At 51.8% G+C, this 16,835-nt stretch overlaps 1 protein-coding gene across 3 annotated transcripts in view; it reads left to right on the top strand.

Annotated features, from left to right (window-relative positions):
* NRG2 (neuregulin 2) overlaps window positions 1-16,835 on the top strand; it is a 197,637-nt gene that overhangs the window by 139,383 nt on the left and 41,419 nt on the right. For all 3 annotated transcript variants that reach the window (XM_018050297.1, XM_018050296.1, XM_018050298.1), the window contains exon 2: window positions 15,881-16,052. In XM_018050297.1, coding sequence (XP_017905786.1) covers window positions 15,881-16,052 — 172 coding nt within the window. The remainder of the gene's footprint in view (window positions 1-15,880; window positions 16,053-16,835) is intronic.

Consider the following 16,835-nt stretch of genomic DNA (forward strand, 5'->3'; position numbering starts at 1 on the left):
TTCTCCAGGACAGAGCCTCAGCCCTCAGGCCCTGTGTCTCAGAATCCCGAGAGGGGGAGAGCTGTGGATTAGGATAGGAGAGGGGGAAAGCTGGCCCCAAAGAAACTGATAACCCCTGAAAGTGCTGTGTTGTTTTGAAGAGTGACTTTGGAATTTGATTCTAAGTCACTGGCCTTTTTCATGTGCCCCCTGGAAGGCCAGTCAGGGTTTGATGGAAAGCGTCCCTCTGTTGGAGCTCCTGTGTGAACTGGACTCTGTGTCTGCCCACAGCAGGGCAGGGGGCAGGCTTTGGTCTTCAGAGGAGTATGAAGGTGGATTAGCATCACTAGCTGAGCACTCTGGACACGGATCATTTGAGTGGGCGCAAAGAAATCCTTGCAAGGTCATTCTCTTTCATCTTTTCCATCTCCTGCCTTTGGTGAAGATAGCGACCAGACTCCTAGGATAAACTTCTGTCTTTAGACTGTCCAGGGTCAGGTCAGAGGTGGTCATGTGCCTGCCTGAGTGCACGTGGCTAAGCCACATCTGGCAGTTGTTTCTGGCAGCTGCCGCCTCTGGCCTTGGCCCCTGGCTGACCCCGCTGTGCCGGGCACCTGGAGCGGTCCTCCCGGCCCTCTGGGGCTCAGCCTGTGCCTCACGCTCCGCTCCGGCTCCCTGGCACCTCGGGGTTCATTAGGAACAAGAACAACAAGCAGAGAGTGACTTTGTACTGCCCAGCAGGCTTTCATCCTGAGAGCTCAAAGCAGTTCACACACCAAGACTCATCAGTCCTCAGCCCAGGTCCCAGGCACCCAGTGATGGGGGCGATGGGACGGAGAGCCCTAGCTTTTCCAGATGGGACAGCAGTGGGGCTGGGAGCATCTGGAAACAGGGAGTCATCTATGGTGGGAAATCAGGTGGCCAGTAGGTCTGGGATAGAAGTAAAACTGGACTGAGGGCTTTAGGCTGCAAACAAAGGGGAGAGTCTCCCTTAAGAGACTATGAGCTGGGCCCTTCTTTCTCTCAGACCCTCTGGTCTGTGTGCTCTGTGAGCTGCTGGAAAAGAAGCAGAAACTTCTTAGGAATAGAAGCCCTTGGACTTGGATATTGATGAAGATCCCTAAGTGATCCCCACTTCTGCCCTTGGTGCTGGGTGCTTCAGGGCTGGCTGACCTTAGGGTGGTGTCAGAATGAGGATATTTGGAGGAAAAAGTGCTGGCCCAGTATGGGCAGGCCCTCGCCCTGGCCTTGGGGGTGGGGTCTCCAGTGGGGCTACCAGGCCTGGTCCTAGCTCCACTCAGCCTTCCAAGTCTGCTCTGCATTCAGAGCAGGCCCACAAGCCTGGTCTGATGGACAGTTGGTATAGGGAAGAGATTTGTTTTGTTCTTGTTTTTTTTTTTAATGCTGGCAAAGCACTGCCAAAACTTGAGACCTGGGGCCCATCAGAACCATGGCCATTATGTTTTCCCACCGTGTCTGAGCCTGCAGCACAGCATTTATAACTTTGCAGAAGCGAATGAAGCATGTGCTCTCTGTCTTCCTCCAGCCCAGGCCTGGCCCTGCCACCCATCCGTTTACCAATACCTACAGGTCCTGGCCATGCGGGAACTATACAGATGGCATGTGCTCTCATTCCTATAGTGTGTTCAGTTCTGCAAACATTCACGGAGTTCCTCCTATGTGAGTAAACCAGAGGCCCTGCCCTCAAGAAGCTCAGATAGAGATTTACACAAATGCCTGGGATTGGAACCAAGTGTAAAGCCAGAGATACATGGGGTGTATGATGAGGAAAGGGAGGGAGGGTGTAGGGAGGGCTTCACAGAGAAAGTGACATTTAGGCTGAGCCTGGATGGTGAGCCGGAATTCACCAGGGTAAGAAAGGGCCTTCCAAGAGGTAGGAACATTTCATGCCCAACTTGCTTACAGCTGGGTGATGGGAGAGGAGCAGGGAGAAAGGAGGCAGCTGTCATTTACTGAGCACTTACTACGTGTCAGTCCTGATTCTATGAAGTTTAGGTACTATTTTATCATCTCCACTTTACAGATGAGAAAACTGAGGCAGAGAGAGAGTCCATGACTTGCCTGTGATCCAGCATGACTTAGTGGCAGCATGGGGTTGTAGGCTCAGGTCTGCCCCCTGCGTCTGCCTTGCCCTGCACAGTCCACCTGACTCTGGGCTCTTCCACAGTCTGGGCCCCCAAGAAGAACCAGTGAGGGGCATGGGTGGCTCTGTTTGTTGGTCCACTTGTTGGAGCAGGTCCTTCCTATCAAACAGCTGGTCAAACATTTACTTCCTGGGTTCTGGGGCGGGGTTGAAGGATGCAGAGATGAGCAGGTTGAGTCCCTGCCTTCACAGGGAGCTTGCAGTGTGACTGTGGCAGCAAGGTGTGAGCAGGAACAGGGGAGCACTGACCCAAGGGGCAGCCCAGGGCCCTGAGGTGGCACCAACAGTCAAGAGCTCCTGGAAAGCCCGAGGGTATTAATGTCGAGTAGTCCAGCCAGAAACCAAGCTCAGGGTCCAGAGAGCCCAGTGGGATCTAGCATCAGTCTGGGCAGTTTTCAGGTCCTTTTTTTTGGCATCCCTTGTGCAAAAGGTGAATGTCTCAGTCCGTGGGGACCTGGTGGAAAACATAAACTTAGAACTTGCTAATAATGCAAGTTCTTGGGCCCCACCCCCTGACCTTCTAAATCAAAACCGTGGGGATGGGGGCCAGCATGTGTGTTTCAGCAAGCCCTCTGGTTGACTATGATGCATGCTGAAGCATGAGGACTGCTGGTTAAGCTGTGGCCCAGCCTTGCAGGCCAGAGCCAGCCCCACAGCACCTGTGCCAGGCACCATGCTGGGGGGCTGCCAGGGAATGGGGAATGGGGTCGCCACCTTGTGGGCTGAGAAGGGAGCAACAGGGACTTCCCTCGTGGTCCAGTGGCTAAGACTCTGCACTCCCAAGGCAGGGGCCTGGGGTTCAATCCCTGGTTGGGGACCTAGAGTCCACATGCCATAGCTAAGACCTGGCATAGCTAAAGCAACAAATAATTTTAAAGAAGGGGGCAACAGCGGGTATTTGGGAAATAAAGTGCAATCCCAAAGATACACTGCTAAACATGGTGTGTAAGAGAGAGAGACCCGCCGAGTCAAACAGGTTTTCTGAGTGTCAGGCTGGTGAGTTCAGACTTCTCCGAAACCCCATGGAGCAAAGAGTTCTGAGCAGGAGACCGACCTGGTCTCCCAGAGCCGCTCTTGAGGCATGTCAACCACCACCAGTTTGTAGAAGGAGTGGCAAGAAGAGGGGACACCCAGGGCTCTTTCCACTTCCCAGCCAAACAGTCGGGACATGGGCATAGGGATGGTGGGTGGAGGGCATGCAGGTTTTGCCTCCGGACAGCTCAGCAGCTGGCAGCACTCTAGAAGGATTCTGGCTGGAGTTTGGGCCTTGACAGAGGTCTGTGACTTCTGGCGCAGCTGGGCAAGGCTGGATCTGGGCTCATGAGCTAGTCCCTTCCCTGTGCAAGTGGGGAAACTGAGGCCCAGAGAAGCTCACAAACCAATGAGGTAGAGAGTTTGGCAGCTACCAGGCCAGAGAACTTCCTTGTTGGCTGAGACGGTAAAGAATCTGCCTGCAATTCAGGAGACTTGGGTTCGATCTCTGGGATGGGAAGATCCCCTGGAGGAGGACGTGGCAATCCACTCCAGTATTCTTGCCTGGAGAATTCCATGGACAGAGGATCCTGGCACGGTACAGTCCATGGGATCACAACAAGTTGGACATGACTGAGCGACTGAGCACAGACACAGCCAGGCCAGAGAAAGAACAACAGCTCCTAAGACTCGGCCCCTTCTCCTGCCCACCATGCCTCGTGTCTCAGTTCCCCGAGGGCCGCGTGGTCTCCTGCCCTGGCCAGCCTTTGAACCGTTTGCCTGGAACACTGTCTCCCTCCTCTCGGTCACCCTTCAGGCCCAGCACAGGCTGTTTCCTCTGCAGAGCCCTTCCTGGCCCTCAGGGTAAAGAGGGAGGTGTATGTCTGTGTCCCCACGGCCCCCCAGTGGGCCCCCCTCGCAGTGCCGCCACTCAGCTAGAATCCCCACCAGGGAGACTGTGTTACATGACCCTCAGCTCCTGAAGTGAGTACGTGGCACATGGTTGAGTGAACCCATGAAGGAGGCTGTTAACAAGCTCTTTCACCCCTGTACGTGCACACCTCTGGCACCTACTCTGATTTGAGGAGGAGCAGTCTCGTGGGAAGAGGCTGCCCTGACTGAGGCCCTTCCCATGGCTACGAGCCCCTCAGCATTCAAGCAGCCTGGCGGGTTGAGCGCGTAGTCTTTCGGGGAGGCCCCGACTGCACCATCTGCTCTGTGGTCCTAGGGCAGATCCCTGTTTTGGCCGAGGGAGAAGGCAAGGACCGAGCTGTGGAGGAGCATCAGGTGGAAAAGGGCCCTGGGACTAGCCATCGAAGGACTCCACCCTCCCAAGTGCTGGCAGCAGTCTTGATCTGGACCACTATGAGGCCTCATCTGTCACAGCCCAGCCTCACATCATTTGTTGGGCCAGAGATCAGTGAGCAGGTACCTGCTTGGTGCCAGACAGCAGGAATCTAGCTATGTTCCCACATGTCCCCTCCCCAAGGGCCCCATAGTCTAGAAAGATAAGAACTCAGGTTCCTCCAAGGTAGAAAGCCACCCTGTAGGGCAGAGAGTCTGTGCGAGGCGGAGGCTGTGCCTGGCTGGGTTGATTAGAGAAGGCGGTGGCATCTGAGGTGATCTCAAGGGATTTAGATTAAGAAGAACTGCCAGTTGTTGAGCTGTCTCTCTTTTCCAGGCACTGTGCTAAGTTCTTGACATTCATTATCCCCATTCAATTCACACCGCAATCTTAAGAGGTGGGTGAGATTATCTCTGTTTTACAGACAAGGAACTAAAGTCTCGGAGAGGTTAAGTAACTTGTCTAGTTATACAGGACACTGGGCAGACCAGAATGTGAGCCGAGACCAGTCTGACCCCCAGCCTCTGACACCTCAGCTGCGCTTCTGTGGGGAAGGCCATGGTAGGGGGCATGCACAGGGGGCTTGGGGGCAGGCAGAATACACAGCAGGTTCTTTTGGGGATCAGCCTGGAATATACAATTCCTACAGGGATGGGTTCGGCGAAACACAGAGATGTATGGGAAGAGGTCCATTGACTGACCGAGCAAGCTCCCTCTGAAGGCCCTGGCTTCCAGCCAAGGCAGACCAGCAGCCTCCCTTCTACAGACATCAAGGAGCCCAAGAAGGTTTCTGAGTGTTGGGGAGGCACGCAGAGGTGAATATTCCCTGTGTCCGCTGCTAGTGGGATGGGGCTGGGGGCTGAGGAGCAGTGTAACCTGAACCCCAGACGATGGAGGGTTATGAGTGTGAGGCTTGGTGGAAGGTGACTGGTCTCCACCATTGGGGAAGGTCAAGAGAAACACAGAGTTGTCACAGATGACAAGGTGATTGAAAGAGGGAACCCAGGATAAAGAACCGTCTCTGGAGAAAAAAAAATGGAGAAAATGGTTTTCCACACACTGTGCATGAGCTAGTGACTGAAGATGCAGGCAGCGTTTGTTTTAGGGTAAGTGCTTTCCAGCCCCGTTCTGTCTCACTAATCTGGACCACAAGGACTGCATCTCAGCTTTCCCAGACTCCAGAGGCCAAGGCTCTCCAACGATAACTTGCAGAGAGGGTGGCCAGGCCTTTGGCAATGTGGGCCCCCCACACCCACTGAGGCATCTGCACTTGGTGCACACGTAGGCTTTACCTGTATAAGGCTAACTAAGACCTTTCCCCCAAAACCCAACGTTTCTCTGATTTCCTGTATTTTTATTTTATCTTAAGAATCCACATGAATTTGACATTGTACTCTATCATAGGTCTGTTTGTTTTAATACAAAGATGCTGCTTTTCCTTACTAATGAGCTTGGCAAACCCTTCAGAAAGAGGCCCTGAGGTCATTGTGCGGCTTTGCATTGCAACCCAATTTGAGAAGCCAGTCTTGTCTGGTGTATAAAGTAACTCCCCTTTCTCCACCCCCACTTCATTTTCCCCTGACTTGGAGCCTCAAGAACAACTTTCTCCAGCCAGGCTGATGAGGTGGGAAGTGCAGACCTGTCCCAGAGGGAAACAAGGCTCCGGGATCCCTTCCTCAGCTCTCTCTCTCTGTCTCTGGCTTCCTTGAGCAAAGGATGGCCTAGTCCCTTAGCATAAGGCCTCCTCCAGAGGGTTCTCTGAGGCCAGGACCCATCCTTTTCCAGTGAGGAGATTAAACACAGTTGGGCAATTGGTAAAGGCCTCCCCAGACTGTCGTCTCTGCTTTGTCCCTCCCTCTGCCTCCAGAAGCCAGAGAGATGGTAGTCTCTTCCATCCCTCCATAGAGAGTGTTCGGAGAAAGCAATGGCACCCCACTCCAGTACTCTTGCCTGGAAAATCCCATAGACGGAGGAGCCTGATAGGCTTCAGTCCATGGGTCGCGAAGAGTCGGACAGGACTGAGCGACTTCACTTTCACTTTCACTTTTCACTTTGGTGCACAGGAGAAGGAAATGGCAACCCACTCCAGTGTTCTTCCCTGGAGAATCCCAGGGACGGGGGAGCCTGGTGGGCTGCGGTCTATGGGGTCGCACAGAGTCAGACACAACTGACGCGACTTAGCAGCAGCAGCATAGAGAGCATTCTCTTACCCCAGCCTCTAAAACAGGCAGAGTGTGGTTTATAGATGAGTTAACTGAGACCCAGAAAGGCTAAACCACTTACAGGCAGACAGCTGGAGAATTAGGAGATGTGTGGTGTCTTGGGTTAGCACTCTTTCCTCTGTTAGCACGGCCTCCTCTTGCCAGCTCTAGGAGTCTGGCCTGTGCCCGAAGCTCCGGTAAGAACCAGGGGCTTGCGCATCCACGCCGGGTCGCTGTGTGCAACCCCAGGAGGTGGCGTCTCTGCTCTGTGAACGTGTGCAGTCTCCCCAGCCATAGGTGATGCCCCCGTAGCCCTCCATCTCTGCTGCTCGTGTCCCCGTGTCTCAGCTCTGGGCCTAGGTGAGGAACTGCAGGATATACCAGCCTGACTCCCAGGGCTAGGCATCTCTGTCTTGGGAGGGTCCCTAGGAGGTGGCGTTCCTGTGAGGCCGCCGGGCTTCTGGCAGAGGGGGCTGGGGGATGGGATGGACACAGGGTCAGCCCTGGCAGTTGGGCCGGGCCTGTTCTCACCCTGCCGTCACACTGTCAGGTTGGGCATCAGTGGGTGGGTACCTCTGTATGGGCAGATGAGGCTTTAAGGCAGGAACCATCCTGTTGGTCTTGGAGCTGCCAAGCCTCATGTCCTCCCTTTTTTCTTACCCTCACTCATGGACCAGCATCTGCCTCCCCGCTCTAGCTCCATCCCCAGCCAGCCCTGGCCCCTCTTCTTCGCCTTATAGCTGAGGTGCCAGGCCCCTGGCCTGCCGAGCTAACAGCCCATTGGGTCTGGTCTGGCTTTCACAGGCGCACCCAGGGAGACTCTGGCCCCTTCCAGCTTCAGTGGTGCCCAACAGCAGCAGCCACATTCCCTTGCTCAACACCGTGTCCCTGATGGCTGGTAGGTGCCTGGTACATCACAGGGACTGAGGTGGACATTTGTTGAATGGTGTGAGAAGAGGGCAAGCCAAGCCCAGGCACCAGGCTGGGCATGGTTGGCTGAGGAAAGATGGCTCAGGGAAAGGCAAGCGGCCCAGCGAGTCGCATTCCCCTTGTGAAGGCTGGCCTGTGCATACCAAATGGCTCTGCTGCCGGCCCCGGGGAGAGATACCTGATGGCCTGTTTCAGAGCAGGCCCTCTGTGCTCCCTTAAGCCAGCTGTGTTTTTAGTTGTTGTTGTCTTCTTTCTTCCTCATTTGAACTTGGAGTCTGTAATTAACCTCCCATAGGTCGCAGTCACTGTTTGGGTGGGAGAGGGGTGGGGAGGGGGCTGGCCCGCAGTCCGCCAGCAGCAGGCCAGTGGGAGACTTTGATGCCAGGCAGGCTGGCCACATTGTCTCCAGGTGTTGCCCCGCAAAGGGGACTGCTCAGCCTTAGTCATGAGGTGAGGACCATTAACCCTTTTAAGAGCCTGCTGCCTCTGCCCCCTGGTTGTCGGGAGGAAGGCTGGGCCAGGTCCCCCTGGCTGGGCTGCCTGGCCCTGTCCCGGGCGTCTGTCTTGCTCTCAGATCTCTGCAGGCTCCGCACCCACCGCCCACTGCCGAGAGGAATGAGGTCAAGCTGCTGGCAGCAGCAGTACCGCCTGGCCTCGGGGCTGGGATGTGGGAAAGCAGCACCTCTGGTAGTCCTTACTGGTGTTGTTATCTTCAGTGAGGTTCTTTCTGGGGACTCCCTGTCACACAGATGTGGGCCAGATGCCCTGGCTTGGCATCAGGTGGTGAGAAAGCAGAAGCCCCCAGATAACCATGGCCCAACTGTGGCAACTGAGCTGTGCCTGAAGGTTTTACAGGACGCCTCCTCAAGGGAGGTCTTTTTGTGGACACCTGGGTCATCCTTGGGCTTTCCAGGTGGCACTAGTGGTAAAGAACCAGCCTGCCAATGCAGGAAACATGAGTTAGATCCCTGGGTTGGGAAGATCCCCTGGAGGAGGGCGTGGCAACCCACTCCAAAATTCTTGCCTGGAGAATCCCACGGACAGAGGAATGGCAGGCTACAGTCAGACACAATTGAAGTGACTTATCATATACCCATGGGTCATTCTTGAGAGACTTTGCTCTTGTTAGAAAACTGCCAGAGGAGCTCTCCCCGTACCCCGACACCCTGAGAGCCCTAGTCCTGCTGTTTGGTTGTTGTTCAGTAGCTAAGTTGTATCTGACTCTTTCCATCTCATTGACTGTAGCCTGCCAGGGTCCTCTGACTGTGGGATTCTCCAGGCAAAAATACTGGAGTGGGTTGCCATGCCCTTCTGCGGGGGATCTTCTTGACCCAGGGATCGAACCAGTGTCTCCTGTATTGACAGGCAGATTCTTTACCACTGAGCCACCTGGGAAGCCCAAGTCCTGTTGTTTAGGTGGTCCATAAGTGGCAGGACTAGGAAGTGAACAAAGTGGCCCCTCAAGGAGGATGGGAGCTCAGGGCTTGGTCTGCGGAGGAGACATTAGGGGCATGAAGGGCAGGCTGACCAACACCCAAGGATCACCAACATGCTGCCCGCCCCTCCCCTGTGAGGAAGGCACAGCCCCGGGGAAGCAGGGTGTTGGGAATCTCCACTCCCTTCTTTCGAGCACAGATTTTCCTCTTCTTCTACCTAATGCCTCTCATCTGTCCACTTTCCTGCGTGCTGGGCCTTTGAGGATCCCCTCTGTTTGTGGGGTAATATTCACAGACTCTCAGGATTGTGACACCCCCTCCCTTTGGCCACAAAGCTGAATTTATAGAGAAGTTTATGGCAGTATTGTTAATATCAGCAGAACGTTGGAGACAAACAGATTCATCTGAACAATGAAATATTATGCAACCTTAAAAATAATTTAGATCTGTATTTCTAGATTTGGAGAGATGCCTTTATAATATGCTAACCGAGAAAACTAGGATATAAAGTGTTTTCAAGAGAAAAATCTTGCAGGAGGTATTTGAAAATGTCAGTGGTTTTCTTTCTGATGGTAACTGAATGGATCGAAATGTGCTTTTCTTTTTCCTTGTATTGTGTAATTTTTCTACAAGAAAAATGTATTTCTTATATAACAAAACAATACCAGTGAGGGACAAGCTAAGCTCCTTGGTTGGTGGGAGTGGTTACTCCACAAGAGGCTAGGTCATTTCTGTCTGGCACACCGCACTCCATGAATGCAGTTGGGTTGCCTCAGCTCTTGTCCTGACAGCTCCAATCCACCCCCAGGAAGTCTGTTTCTTTGCTTGGTTTTGACCCCAAGACACTCTGGGGACACAGTGCAGTGGTCCCCATACCACAAACTAGCATTGCCCTCTGGGCCCTGTGCCATAAAAGACATCCAAACAATACCAGACCCCACTCAGAGAGGGTGCCCAGGCCAAGGCTGGAGCTGGCCCCCTCATGTCTGATGCCCCGTAAGCTCCATCTTCAGCCCTTCAAAGATCTGCTGTGTCCACAGCCTCTTAGCCTTGTCCCAGGTGTCCCCAGCATCTGGCCCTGAATCCATGAGATGCAGTGGGAGAAGCAGTGGCAGCTCAGGATTAGAACAAGCTTCAAATGCAGAAAGGAAAGTAAGACCATGTCATTCCCCAGCCTGTAAGTTCTGATACCTTCCATCACATCTACAAAGCTCCAGGGCCATATTGGCCAGGTTGTCCACGCTCCTCATGGCAGAAAGCCTGACAGGGCTCCAGGCCCAGGAGTGAGGGTGCAGGGGTCCCCACCTGCAGAGTGTGCTCCCTGAGCTGCCGCCCGGCTCTCCAAGGGACTTGCCTGAAGCAAAAAAGTACAGCCTGTTCTTATGGTCCTCTTCCTTTCAAAACCCCCATCCTTGACTTTCAAAGAGCCGTGAACTAAGATGTCTGAGAACAGCAACCAGGACTGGACTCTGCTAGAGCAGGCGGTACAGTTTTCAGAGGATGCTTGTGGGGAATCATTAAGAGACATAAAAGAAGATTCCTCATGAAGAACACAGCATGATTCAAACGTGTGGTTGTTTTTATTTTGTCATCGTTTAGAACAGTGCTAATAGGAATATAATACGATCTACATAGGTAATTTAAAATTTTCTAGTAGGCACATAGGAAGTCGGGGGTGGGGAGGCAAAACAAACTCAGACTTCTCATCCTCACTCACATAGCTTCATGTCAGTCACTGGGCCTACTCTCAAGGCTCCCCTGTCTTCCAGAATCTTTTAGCCACCTAGGCCTCTATTATCCCTTAAATTCACTAAGCTCGTTCCCCCCTCAAGGCCTTTATCTGGGAGCTCCTTCTGGCCTCATGTTTCCTGAGATTGTTTGCTATTATATATTCTCCTCCCTCTAATGCAGGCTCCCTAAGAGCAGAAAGTTTATCTGCCTTGTTCACTACTACACACTCAGGACCCAGGACAGTGCCTGGCATGTAATAGGCTAAATGAATGAATGAATGAATGGGGATCAAGCGAACCAGATGGGGCTGTTCTGAAGTAAGAAGACTGTCAGGAAGTAGCTGAATGACAGAAGGGTTTCACTAGATGGAGTGGCCCCTTACGATCTGAAATGCTGTCCTGGGTTTCCCATGGTGGCAGGGGACAACCTTGAAGCCCCCTGATCCCTGGGTCCTCTGAATTGCGGTCATGCCTGCTGTCTCTGGATCAGTCTCTGTGCCACCATCACTGCCACTGTGAGGCGGTAGGCACGGGCTCAGGGCACAGTACTGCACCAGGACTCCTGTCAGGAAGCACCGCCTCTTCCCACCAGATAACCCCTCATCCCCACCCTGGCTCACTCGGAGGAAGGGGGCCTGGGTCGGGAGGGTAGGGTCAGGGGGTTCCCTCATCTCAGAACTGCAGGAAATATCAACACTCTCCAAGCAAGGAAAGGAGGCACCTTAGAACCTGAGAAGAGCTCTCTGTGTCCTCAGTTCATGAGGGGGTGGAGCCTAGTTGTAGGTGACCAGGTCACCAGGTGACCAAGAGGTTAGACCACTAGGTGCCAACCCAACTTTGGAGTCAAGCCACCTGTAAAGATGTGTTCATCTTGCAGCCAGACACTAAGCTCCACATTTATGTGCTTTTGCTTAGAGTGTGTTACATACTTATTATGTACTTTTTAAAAACCTGCATACCTGGACCCCCTCTCACAGGTCCTGCTTCAGAATGTCCAGGAAAACGTCCCAGGCACCAACATATTTTTTAAAGCTTCCTAGTTGGTTCTTGATAGCTGAGTTAGTAAAGAATCCACCTTCAATGTAGGAAACCCCGGTTTGATTCCTGGGTCAGGAAGATCTGCTGGAGAAGAGATAGGCTACCCACATCAGTATTCTTGGTCTTCCCTTGTAGCTCAACTGGTAAAGAATCCACCTGCAATGCGGGAGACCTGGGTTCGATCCCTGGGTTGGGAAGATCCACTGGAGAAGGGAAAGGCTACCCACTCCAGTATTCTGGCTTGGAGAATTCCATGGACTGTACAGTCCATGGGGTCGCAAAGAGTCGAACATGACTGAGTGACTTTCCCTACGACTACCATTTGGTTCTCATTAGCATCTAGGGTTGACAATTATTGATAAAGAGTGACTGGGATCCCCAGAGCAAGCAGTAGGAGGATGGTGGGGTGTCAGCAAGGGGGAAGGGTGCTGAGGGAGGGCTTCAGTCACATTAGAATAAATAAGTTCCAGAAAGTCCCACAGATTGAAACACACAAAACCTCACACACACACACAGAAAAAAAAAACTCAAAAAAAACCCCCAAACAATAGACTAGCATTTTTAAATGTAAGGAGCAGATAATTAGAGGAAAATATTGTAGCAAAAGGTGAACAACCTTAATATTTATAAAGAACTCTTACAGATTAGTAAGAAGATGAGCACCCGATAGAAAAACAGAGTACAGACAAGAACAGGCAATTCAAAGAGAAGAAATACAGTGAGCCAGCACACTGAGGAAAAGCAGTCAGCTTCAGCAGGGGGAGTCAAAAAAATGCAGATCAAACAACAAAGAGGCACCATCTTTTGCCTAGCTAATTGGCAGAGATTAAATACATGATAATACTTAGTGTTGGTGAGGGTGTGGAAAAAACAGGCACCATCAATCACTGGTGGGAGGGCAAACTGGTGCAGCCTTTCCAGAACACAATTTGGCAACAGGTAAAACTGAGGAAGATCCCACCCCTTTCTGACACAGCAATTCCACTTTTAGGAAGATTGCCTTAGGAAATAATGGTGGATAATAATAACAATAATAGCCAACCTTTCTTAAATGCTCTGTGCATGCCAGGCTTTACATGCCTTATCTCATATCATCTTCCCAGTCATCATCCCATGAGGTAGGAGCTGTTTTTATCACTTCTGAAGAAACTGAGGCCCAAAAGGATTAAGACAATGGCCTGAGGACTTCTAGTGGCTCAGATGGCAAAGAACTCTCCTGCTAATGCAAGAGATGCAGGTTCCATCTCTCAGTCCGGAAGATCCCCTGAAGAAGGAAATGGCAACCCACTCCAGTGTTCTTGCCTGGGAAATCCCGTGGACAGAGGAGCCTGGTGGGCTACAGTCCATGGAGTCGCGAAAGAGTCGGACCCGACTTAGCAACTAAACAACAACAGCAGAGGATATAGAACTAACAAGTTGCAACGCCTGGATTTGACTCCAGGCGGTCTGAGTCAGGAGCCTCACTGCCCGTACAGCAGAATACGCTGGATATGTATCAATACAAAGGATGATGTGCGGTGAATATATCCACTGGATAGAGCTGCAAGAATATTCCTCTGGGCTTGTTTGTGATGAGGTGTAGTGAGGCAGGGGAGACTATGTTAAATTCCCCCACAATAGGAACTGGTTACATTATGGTGTACCCATATAGGAATATTATGTAACCTTGAAAATGGTGCTACAGAAAAAACTGTGTGTGAATCCTAGGGTTTTTTTTTGTGCTTAAAAGATCTCTGAAAGGATATAAAAGGAGCTGATAGAATTGATTGCCTCCTAGAAAGGCAATTGTGTAGCCGTGGTCAGAAATCAGAAGGAGACTTGTTTAAGTCATATACCATTTTTCACTTCTTAAATTTTAAATCATGTGAATTTAATATTTATTAAAATATTTCAATACCTATAAATTCACATACAAGTTAGGTTCTAGAACTTATTTACTTCCTTGAAATGCCATTAAGGGTCCCCAAAAGCTCCAGGACTCTTACTTGGGGAATCATCTTGAAGCTGATGAAGAGACTTCTTTAATGCTTACTTGCGGGTTCCCAAACTGAGTTACTCATGGGACCATTTTCTTAGTTAATGTCTCTTATCCTCTCTCTGGAGATGACCACCTTATAATTTGGGAATTATTTGTTATTATTTGGGAATTATTTGTTATTAATAATTAATGCCAAGGTGAAAGGCTTACAGTGTTTCATTAAATGAAAGAAACATGTTACTGGCACTGGTCCCACTTTGTTTAAAAATAGATGTGTAGGTGTGGTATGTGTGTGTGTTTTGCTTATGAGTTCTAGGATAATGGATGATTTTAGTTTCATCTTTTATCCATTTGTATTTTTTAATTTTCAAAAATGAACAAAATCATTTCACAAGCACCATTTTTTGAGTCTATGTACTGTATTTTTTAAGGCTTTGGGATCCCTTTCTTCCCATGCACCCCATTCTCTGTGTGTGCGTGCTCAGTAGCTTCAGTCATGTCTGACTTTTTGCAACCCCAGGGACTGAAGCCTGGCAGACTCATCTGTCCATGAGACTCTCCAAGTAAAAATACTGGAGTGGGTTGCATGCCCTCCTTCAGGGAATCTTCCCAACCCAGGGATCAAAACCACGCCTCCTGTGTCTCCTGCATTGCAGGCAGAGTCTTCACTGCTGAGCCACCAGGAAAGCCCCCACTCTCGTCTACTCCCTACTGACACCAGCAGCCCAGGGTTAGGTTCACTGAGAGGCCCCCATCTATAGCCAGGCCCTCTCATCTGTCTTTATCCAGGGCCAGCTCAAGCTGTGGCTCTGAGCTGGTGGGGGACAGACCAATGGCCTAGATGGGGTCTGTCTGCCACTAGACAGCTCTCTGGCCCCAGCAGACCCTACCTTCAACCAGCTTCCTCTAATAGAGATACTGAGGCTACAGAATCAGACACCAGCTGGGTGCAACCCTGATACATTGCGCATCCAGGCACCTGGGCTTTGGTCCCAGCTCTGGGCTGCCTGGCTGTGTGACCTTGGCCAAGTTTCTTAACCTGAATGTCATCATCACCCTTTGAGTCAGCATGATGCTTGCCTTACAGAGCTCAGTGACCAAATGAGAGCACACACAAAGGCATTGGTGTCCTGTCAAGGGCTGTCCCAGTGGAATTATTACACACCCAGCAGGGAGCATGGGCTTGCCATCACCTTCCTAAGAACAGAGTACTTTTTTCTTTTCTTTTTTTAATAGGTTGTTAGAAGGAGGGGAGCAAGGAGATGAAACATGGGAGACTGGGGCATGTGGAAATAGAATGGTGTTCAAGACAAATAGGAGAAGCCTTTTAGCTTGACATTTGTAGCCCTGCAGCCCTGGTTGGGCCCATGCCCCCCAGTGTAGCCCTCAGCCCCACCCCACACACAGCCATGCCACTTCACACATGCAGGTCAGCTCACCTCACTGACCATTACGATTCTGATAACAGCCTGGACCGCCTCCCTCCCTTCCAGCTCCCCCATCCTTTGGTTTTCAGCTGAGTTAGCTGTTCCCCAGCCTGCATTGGGGTCACGCCTCTGGGCTCCAGCACCCCAAAGCCTCCATGATTGCTATGATGCCAGGTTCCAGCTCCTCTGCCAGACTGGACTTCCTGAGGGCAGGAGCTATATCCGTCATTCTGGTCCACTTGTCTCCTCTGGGTCCACCATGGGCCTGCGGGTCTGGGATTAGAATTAGATCATGAGCACTGAAGTCCAGGAGACCTGGGTTTGAATTCCACGTCATCCCTTTGGGGAAGTGACTGCACTCTGAGGCTCAGTTTTCCCCATCTGTAAGTGGATTTCATCCTTGCAGTGAACTCACAGGGTTATTTTAATCAGTTAACGTGTATAAAGCTCTGAAGACCATTCCAGGCATGAAGGAAAATTCTCCATCAGTGATAAGCACACTGACAGTATCACAGACCCTTGGTGAAGGGTTGTTGATTTGGACTAGGAAACGGCACCAGGAAGGGTGGTTCCCCAGGCTCAAACCCCACCTCCCCCAGGACAGTGGCCCTTTCCCCACTGTGCATGCCTGGCACTGTCTCACCACCTCCACACTCACCTCCTGCCTTGTACCCTCACAGCCACTCGGCCCAAGCTGAAGAAGATGAAGAGCCAGACGGGACAGGTGGGTGAGAAGCAATCGCTGAAGTGCGAGGCAGCAGCTGGTAACCCTCTGCCCTCCTACCGCTGGTTCAAGGATGGCAAGGAGCTCAACCGCAGCCGGGACATCCGCATCAAGTATGGCAATGGCAGGTGAGCAACATTCCTCCCTCCATCTACCAGCCGCCCTGCCTCCTTCCTGCACGGAACCAGTTCCCATCTCCCTTTTTTGTGGCTCCCAGTTTCTCCTTCCAGCTCTGGCATGCTGCTCCAGTGTCTTGCAGATGGCAGCCACTTAATTAACATCCCTGGATGGTTGAAGGCCATTTGATTGTCAAAGTCAGCTTCAACTGTGAAGTCCCATCTTATCCATAAAACTTTTCAAAGGACTCGCAGGGTCTGAAGCCCACCACTTCAGTCTTTGGTGAAGTACTCTGATCTATAATGTGTCTAGGAGGTCATGAGTGATGATGCACCAGTTCCTCAGCTCAGCAAGCTGTCACTGGGCAGGGAGCCAGGTGAGGGGAGGGGCCCATGGCTTTGCCTGGTGTCAGAGGAATCTCAGACAGCTCCCCTGTACCTTGGAAATTGTCTTCAGTCTTTGAGTCAAGGCTCCAGGGAAGAGAATCAGAAGGTCCAGGGTCTCTGGGCTGTGGAAGGTGGTCTCTCTTCCATCTTGGTCAGACAGGGGGCTGCAGGCACAGAGAAGGCAAGGATCCAAGGGCAGCCCCTCACCTCTCTCCTGCCTCTCACGGCCCCTGAGGGGCTGTCAGAAGGCAGAACACGCTTGACCTCCACTCTACAGATTCTGAGGGTACAGTAGGCTTCCCTCTGTGGCTGAGGGGCACCCCAGCCTTTCCTGCTCCTCCCCAGGGGCTGTCATTCCTTCCTCACCCCCCAAAATGCAAATGATTTTAGAGGACCCTACAAACTGCC

The sequence above is a fragment of the Capra hircus genome, chromosome 7, assembly GCF_001704415.2.
Source record: "Capra hircus breed San Clemente chromosome 7, ASM170441v1, whole genome shotgun sequence".
Lineage (NCBI taxonomy): Eukaryota > Metazoa > Chordata > Mammalia > Artiodactyla > Bovidae > Capra > Capra hircus.